We start from the raw sequence: 7,887 nt of genomic DNA on the forward strand, positions 1-7,887 counted from the left end.
TCTTCTTCTTCTTTGTTTGATTTTTTTTGTTTTTATTCTTGTTAAGAGAGTAAAACAAGAAAAAACTTGAGAAGGTAAAACAAAAAGGAAAAGATGAATAAAAGAAAAAAGAAGAAGAAAATGGTGATGATGATGAAAAAAAAAGAAGCAGCAGAAGATGAGGAGGAGGAAGAGAAAGAGTTCTAAATTATGCAGAACTTATCAGAATAAAAATACACCCAAAATTCCTTAAAATACATCCAAATATCTTCGTGTTATACCCAAATATTTTCGTTTTACACCCAAATTTACTGCAAATACAGAAAGGAATTATGCTATGTGTACACTAAAATAAACCATCAAAGTCAGCCACCAGTATAAAATACATACTGGAATACAAATATACATTGAAAATAAATTAAACCACACATGTATTTATACACAAATACATTGGTAGATGATTTTAGTGGCTGATTTTAGTGTACCAATAGCATTTTTTTATAGAAAAATATTTTCTCTGATGTTGTATTTTTTTTCTTCTTCTTTTTTTCCTTATTTCTTTCTTTCTTATAGTTAAATGAATGTAAGTTCATCCTCTTTCAAGTAATTTTGGAGTATTATATGTTTCTTCTTCTTCTTTGTTTGATTTTTTTGTTTTTATTCTTATTAAGAGAGTAAAACAAGAAGAAACTTGAGAAGGTAAAACAAAAAGGAAAAGACGAATAAGAAAAAAAAGAAGAAGATGGTGATGATGATGAAAAAAAAGAAGCAGCAGCAGAAGACGAGGAGGAAGAGGAAGAGTTTTGAATTATGCAGAACTTATCAGAATAAAAATACACCCAAATATCTTCGTGTTACACCCAAATATCGCTATTTTACACCCAAATTTGCTGCAAATACAGAAATGATCGAGTTATGCTACGTGTACACTAAAATCATCCACCAAAGTCAACCACCAGTATAAAATATATACTGGAATACAAATATACATTGAAAATAAATTAAACCACACATGTATTTATACACAAATACATTGGTGACTGATTTTAGTATACAAATAGTATTTTTGTAGAGAAAAATGTTTCCTCTAATGTTGCATTTTTTTCTTCTGAATTGAACCACACCTCATCCACTTGATTGGATTCAAAACAATAAAAGGTGAAGAAGACTTGTATGAGAAAAATACTTGTATGTGGAGAACAAACTGCTCACAAACATCACAGAGGAGCTGCAAAATACACCAAAAATACACCATATTAAAACAAGCATAAACTATAGAATGCAAATACAACTATAAAACCATCATAAAAAATGACAAAAATCATATTCATGAATCATCATTAAACAAAAACTAAAATAATTCAACTAAAACAATAAGACAATTCACCCTCAGTGAGATGAAAAGTCATAAACTTTTCTGAAATACACCCAAATATTCCTGATTTACACTTGAACGTCTGATATAAAATGCAAAAATTCATCAGAACTAGTACATTAGATTCAATTCAGACAAGAAATAATGAACAGAAAATTTCACAGACAAGGTTCACGCATTATTCAGCTACACAATCATAACCTACTAACTGGATTCAAATTCATATTCAATTATTAACTGGAACCAAACCACACCTTAGGAACTTCATTGGATTCAAATTCAAAATCCACTTTGCTCTGGTTCAGTTGACAATCTGAAGTTGAATCATTCATTATCTTCAAAACGATTTCAAAGCTTGATTTCAAAAACAATGGAAAACGAGAAAAACGAAGAAAGAAAACAGAGAGAGAAACTTACGTAAACGGCGAAAGAGAAAGGAGAGAAAACACACGAAAGAGATCGAAGAGAGAAGATAAGAAAATGCAGAAGGAATTCAAAAAAGGAAACGAAATCCTTTCGAAAAAGGAAGTTATATATTCGCGCGTTGATTGATTAGAAAATCTGTTAAAAAAGCGCGTGAAACATTCGTGCCATAAAAGGCGCGTTTTAGGGATAAGGAATATTGAGGACTTGTAAGACTTGTATAATAAAAAAACTTGTATGTGGAGATTAATTTTTTAATTTTTTTTTGGATATAAATTCAACGATTTAATAAAGTTCCAACTCCCAACAGCTCTCCAACAACTTGCAAGGTTTAGCATTAAGCATTGGTCCATAATTCCATTATTCAAACCACTTGCTTGGTTTCTTCTTCTACCATCTACCCACTGAAAATATCTTCCCATTAACCACTATTATAGCACGCACAGCTAGAGACGTTTTCCATATGATTAAAATATAATTAATAGATGATACGGAAAATATTCCTCAGGGTCCTCATAGAGTGTATAAAAATTTCCTAAAGCATAGCGATGGCCAAATTCATCAGAACCTTTCTATTTGTCGTAACCGAACTCCTTATAGTATTCCCTCCATCATCACTTCCAACCGATACCATAACACAATTTGAGTCACTTCGTGATGGCAATACCTTGGTTTCTGAAGATGAAAGCTTTGAGATGGGTTTCTTCAGTCCCAGTAATAACTCAAACCGCTACCTTGGAATTTGGTACAAAGGAATTCCAGTTAAAACTGTTGTTTGGGTTGCCAACCGTGAAAATCCGGTCAAAGACAACTCCAGTAAATTGAGCATCAACTCAGAAGGAAGACTTATGATCCTCAGCCATAACAAAACTCCTGTTTGGTTAGTATGGTTAGCAACATAATGCATACATATTACTCTATTTGTACTCTCAGTATGTGTCTTAAATTTATTTATGTGTCTACAACATAGGTCAGCAAACTCCACAACACAGAGGCAAGTAGTGAGACCAATTTTGCAACTTTTAAACTCAGGGAACTTGGTCCTAAGAGAAGAAAAAGACAAGGATTTCAAAAACTATTTATGGCAGAGCTTTGACTATCCATCCGATACATTTTTACCAGGGATGAAGATTGGTTGGAATCTGAAAAGTGGCCTTAATAGGCAGTTATCAGCATGGAAGAATTGGGATGATCCTTCTCCAGGAGATTTAACTTGGGGACTTGTACTTGGAAGCACTCCTGAGTTGGTTATGTGGAAAAACACTACAGAGTACTATAGGAGTGGTCCATGGAATGGGGAAAGATTTAGCGGCAAAACCACTGCGCTTTTCCAATTAGAATTCGTGTCCACCAGTGATGAGGTGTTTTATACATACAACCTCAGCTCAGTAATCACAAGAGTCATTCTAAACGAATCGGTTTATTCACGTCAGCGCTATAATTGGATCCCAGAGAACCAGACTTGGCGGCTATATTCATCCGTGCCTCGCGACAATTGTGATAACTATAATCTTTGTGGTGCTTATGGTAACTGTCTTGTGAATGAGTCACCACCCTGCGAGTGTCTAACAGGTTTCAAGCCGAAACTATTCAGAAACTGGGACGCATTGGACTGGACTCAAGGATGCGTGCAAAGTGAAGAATGGAGGTGTCAAGCGAAAAACAAAGATGGTTTTCAGAAATTTAGTGGGTTGAAAATGCCAGATACTACCAAGTCTTGGGTGAGTAGGAATTTGACACTTGATGATTGCAGGGTCAAGTGCTGGGAGAATTGTTCTTGCACTGCCTATGCAAATTTAGATATCAGAGGAGAAGGTAGCGGGTGTCAGATTTGGTTTGGAGATTTAATGGATCTCAGGGTTGCTTCAGTTTCGGGCCAAGATTTGTACATTCGGATGCCTGTATCACCAACTGGTATATATTATATCTCCTGTGAATAAAGGAGAATATTAGGGAATTAATACTCTGAATGAAAAATAAGAAGTTGATTAATCTTAATTCATATACAAAATAAATTAGAAAAAATATCATCTAACATTCTTGTTTATGAAAGTTATTTAATACATATAAAGTCTTCTTTGTTTATTATGTGTACACTTTTTTGAATAGGTTCCTCCAACAAAACTACTGCAAATGAAGAAAGTTTAAAGGGTGGACAAAGAAAAAAACTTCTTGTGGCAATTCCAGTTAGCTTTCTCCTGGTTATTATGATTGTTTTAATTTTCAGTTACTGTTATTGGAGGAAAAGAAAGCTTAAAGGTAAAGATTCTCAACTGACTGAAAAATTATTTCACTCAAGGCGAAGTGACTTAGATGAAATTAAATCTCAATTTTAATTAGTGCATATTTTAATTATTTCTTAGAAAAACATATGAGATGGTTCTTGAAAACACTCATATGGAAGTTGCATAATACTCCGCGGATGATATTTAAAAAGAAAATTTGATCCCCCCCCCCCCCCCCCACAAAAAAAAAAAAGAAAGACAACGAAAGAATCAACCAATTTAATTTTATTTTCAATAGCTTATGTTAGTCTGACATGTCCTAAAAGAGTAACACATCAATACATACACTCGGGGCCTATAAATACAATCTCGAAGCATGCATGCAAAATAAATTTGAATTCAATCTCCATGACTCCATGTATAGTATAGACACCAAAATCTTAATCGTTATTCTTGTAATTTTGGCTTAAAAATTCAATCTTCATGTAGAATTATGTTTAACATGTTATCGCGAAAATAATTACTCTGCTGTTACTATATTATGTTGATTTGCTCAAGAAAAAATAGGAAACATATCACAAGAAGAGGGAGACAAAGTCCATGAAGACAAATTTGAACTTCCATTCTTTGATTTTACAACAATAGTTCGTGCCACTAATAATTTCTCAAGTGATAAGAGGCTTGGCCAAGGTGGTTTTGGGCCCGTGTACATGGCAAGTAACTAATTAACTATTCAACATTATTCCTCTAAAAACCAATTATTTTTTTTTACTCATTGTGTCGATTTCGATTGTTCCCTAAATGTATATAGGGTATATTAATCAATGGGCAAGAGGTTGCAGTCAAAAGGCTGGCGCATAAATCTGGACAAGGAGCAAGAGAATTTAAGAATGAAGTTATATTATGTGCCAAACTTCAACACCGCAATCTTGTTAAGGTTCTTGGTTGTTGCATCCACGGAGAAGAGAGAATATTAATCTATGAATATATGTCCAATAAAAGTTTAGATTCTTTTCTTTTTGGTATGGTCTCCGCAAATATAGCTTTTTCTAAGAAGAATTTATCTTAGTTTTTATTAAACTAATGTTATTAACAAACTTTACAGATTCTTCTCAAAGGGAGCTCCTTGATTGGCCTAAACGATTTAACATCATATTTGGAATTGCTCGTGGACTTCTATATCTTCACCAAGATTCAAGATTGAGAATTATACATAGAGATCTTAAGACAAGCAACATTTTATTGGACAATGAATTGAATCCAAAGATTTCAGATTTTGGGGTGGCACGAATGTTTACTGGAAATCAAATAGAAGCAAATACAAAAATGGTAGCAGGGACATAGTAAGTATCTATTAGCTAGCAAATTGATTTGTTTCTCAAATTTTTACATATTCTTTCATCACAAAAATAACTCAATTTGTTTAATTTTATTAAGTGGCTACATGGCACCAGAATATGCAATTGAGGGAATATTTTCTATCAAATCTGATGTTTTTAGCTTCGGAATAATATTATTGGAGGTGGTAAGTGGACGAAAAAATACAGGAGTTTTTTATCCTAATCATGGATTTAATCTTCTTGGACATGTAAGTGATTATTGACATATTTTTTACCTATATAAGAAACATGAATATCATAAATATTTTTCTTGAGTTTTATTATTACAGGCATGGAGATTATGGAAAGAGGAAACTCCAATGAAACTAGTAGATGCTTGTTTAGGAGATGCCTTTACAATGTCAGAAGTTCTACGTTGCATACATATCGGTCTTTTATGTGTACAATTGCATCCTGAGGATAGGCCAAACATGGCATCAGTGATTTTGATGCTCAACAGTGAGAATACATTGCCTCAGCCAAAAGAACCTGGTTTCATTATAGAAAGGATGTCAATAAATGAAGGAAATACTTCATCTGAAAATAAGACTAATTCTTCAACTAATGAAATAACTGTGACATTGTTAGAGGCCAGATAAAGTATTTATTTTTCTAGTGTTGCTTAGCTAGAATGTGAAAACTTTATGTATCTCTAATTCACATTCATCACAAATTCATCATATTGTTAAAGGTCTAGCGGTTATTGAAAATAAAGGTTAGTTTAAATTAAGTCAAGTAGTTATAGATTAGTTATAATTTTCTCTTATAAAAACTGTTGGTTTATTCTGTTAGCAAATATATTTGAGGCAGATATATAGTAATCAATCTAGTAATTAATATTAGTTTTCTATTTTCTACTACTACTACTAGCAGCAGTCTTTTACCGGCATTTGTCGCAACCACTGCTATCAGTCTTTGATGCTGTAATACTCAAAATTTTCGAAAATTTTATTAATTAATTTTAATTTTTTTATTTAGTAAAGATTTTATTTTTAAAATTTATTCTATTAAAAGTAACTAAATCAAATTTTGATAACTAAACTAAAAATTTTATTTAATTTTATAATTATTAAATAATTTTCTATATTTAAATTATAAAACTTAGTAGTTGTAAAAAAATAAGAATTTTATATGATTTAGTTTAAATAATTGAGATTTTAGAATTTAATATTTTAATTTTATAAACAAAAAAAATAAATTATATCATCTCTAAATTTAAATTAGAATACTTGATTAAAAGCCAATTAATAAATTGATGATTAAATATTATTTTTAAAATAATTTTAAGAGATTAAATTAGATTTTAAATTAATACAATATATCCTAATTTTATTAAAATTACCAAACTCCAATTTCACCCAAAATTTCCAGATCCAACCCTAATCCTAACAAAACAAAACCCTAATTTTACTCTAACCCCTACCCACACTCACCGCCACTCACCCTACCCCTTCCTAACACACACACGGCTGGGATCCAAAGAAAAAAGAAAAGAAAAGGAGGAAACGGGACAGGACATAAAGAAAGAAAAGGGGAAAGGAGAGAAAGATCCGAGAGAGCAGAGAACGGGAAGAGATGGGGCGACAGTGAGGGCCGCGATGAGAAAGAGAGAAGGAGAGTAGGGAGACGTCGTCGCCATCATCGCCGCGAAGCAGCCGTCTGAGGAGCTTCCATAGCCGCTACCGTCGAGCTCGCAAGTGAGAGAAAGAGAGGTCGCAGGTGAGAGAAAAAGGTGTTGCGCCACCATCCGTCGCTGCTCAGCCACCGCCGCGCCTTGTCGTCGTCGTCGGAGCCGCCACCACCGTCTATTGAGGTCGTTCATATCGCCACCAGAATCTATCCTTGTCGTCGCCGTCGCCATTGGACAAAGGAGAGAGGAAGAGACGCGACGCACAGAGCAGCTAATTGCCGTGCTTTGTCAACGGTGCTGTCATGGTGGCCGGCGAGTTGCAAATGAGTTTAGTGAATTAATGCAAATGAATTAATATCTGTAATTGAAATGATTTTCGTTCTACTGTGATTGAAGTTGTGGCTGATTTGATTATTGATTTTTTTTTTTTTGAATTTCTGGTGAAAATGATTGATTCTGAATAACCAACGTGAAAATGATTATTAGGGGAGGTTTTGCTGAAATTTTTGAAAAAATTTAAAGAGTTTTAAAAGTTTGGTTTAAATGAGAAAGGTATTTTATGTAGTGGCAGAGTTTAGTTCAGACAAAGGAGAATTATGGCCCCCCAAACTTTTTATAAAAATTTAGTAGTACTTTTTCAAAAGATAAAAAATAGTTCAATTGATTTAAATATTTTATTATGACTTAAAGTATCTAATAAGTTCAATAAACAACAATCTCTCTATCTTTAAGTTCAAATATAAAAAATTAGATATTTTTTATTTATTTAATTTAATATTATTTTATGTTTTACTATTTATTTAATTTAATTTTTATATGATAAAAATAATAGAATATTCAATAAGTATTAATATTATTGTATTTGTATAAATTGAT

General features: G+C 32.6%; 1 protein-coding gene across 2 annotated transcripts; it reads left to right on the forward strand.

Annotated features, from left to right (window-relative positions):
• The first annotated feature begins 2,081 nt into the window (after nt 1–2,081).
• LOC107630116 (G-type lectin S-receptor-like serine/threonine-protein kinase At4g27290) lies at nt 2,082–6,111 on the forward strand. Of its 2 annotated transcripts, none has more exons than XM_016333156.3 (8): nt 2,082–2,657; nt 2,748–3,691; nt 3,887–4,036; nt 4,561–4,715; nt 4,814–5,024; nt 5,108–5,345; nt 5,440–5,590; nt 5,672–6,111. In XM_016333156.3, exons 1-8 carry the CDS (start codon nt 2,326–2,328, stop codon nt 5,978–5,980), a joined length of 2,490 nt encoding a protein of 829 aa, XP_016188642.1. In that variant the 5' UTR covers nt 2,082–2,325; the 3' UTR covers nt 5,981–6,111. The 2 variants fall into 2 exon arrangements, with proteins under 2 accessions (XP_016188642.1, XP_016188644.1); XM_016333158.3 differs by having other exon boundaries at nt 4,570–4,715.
• The last annotated feature ends 1,776 nt before the right edge of the window (nt 6,112–7,887 follow it).

Source organism: Arachis ipaensis, chromosome B3 (assembly GCF_059453495.1).
Source record: "Arachis ipaensis isolate K30076 ecotype BB chromosome B3, ASM5945349v1, whole genome shotgun sequence".
Lineage (NCBI taxonomy): Eukaryota > Viridiplantae > Streptophyta > Magnoliopsida > Fabales > Fabaceae > Arachis > Arachis ipaensis.

Excerpts from the sequence above, each read along its gene's own strand:
- LOC107630116 (XM_016333156.3), top strand. The coding sequence starts at position 2,326 with ATGGCCAAATTCATCAGAACCTTTCTATTTGTCGTAACCGAACTCCTT. Across the intron at positions 3,692-3,886 it reads GATGCCTGTATCACCAACTG|GTTCCTCCAACAAAACTACT; the intron begins GTATATATTATA and ends TTTTTTGAATAG. Across the intron at positions 4,037-4,560 it reads GAGGAAAAGAAAGCTTAAAG|AAAAAATAGGAAACATATCA; the intron begins GTAAAGATTCTC and ends GATTTGCTCAAG.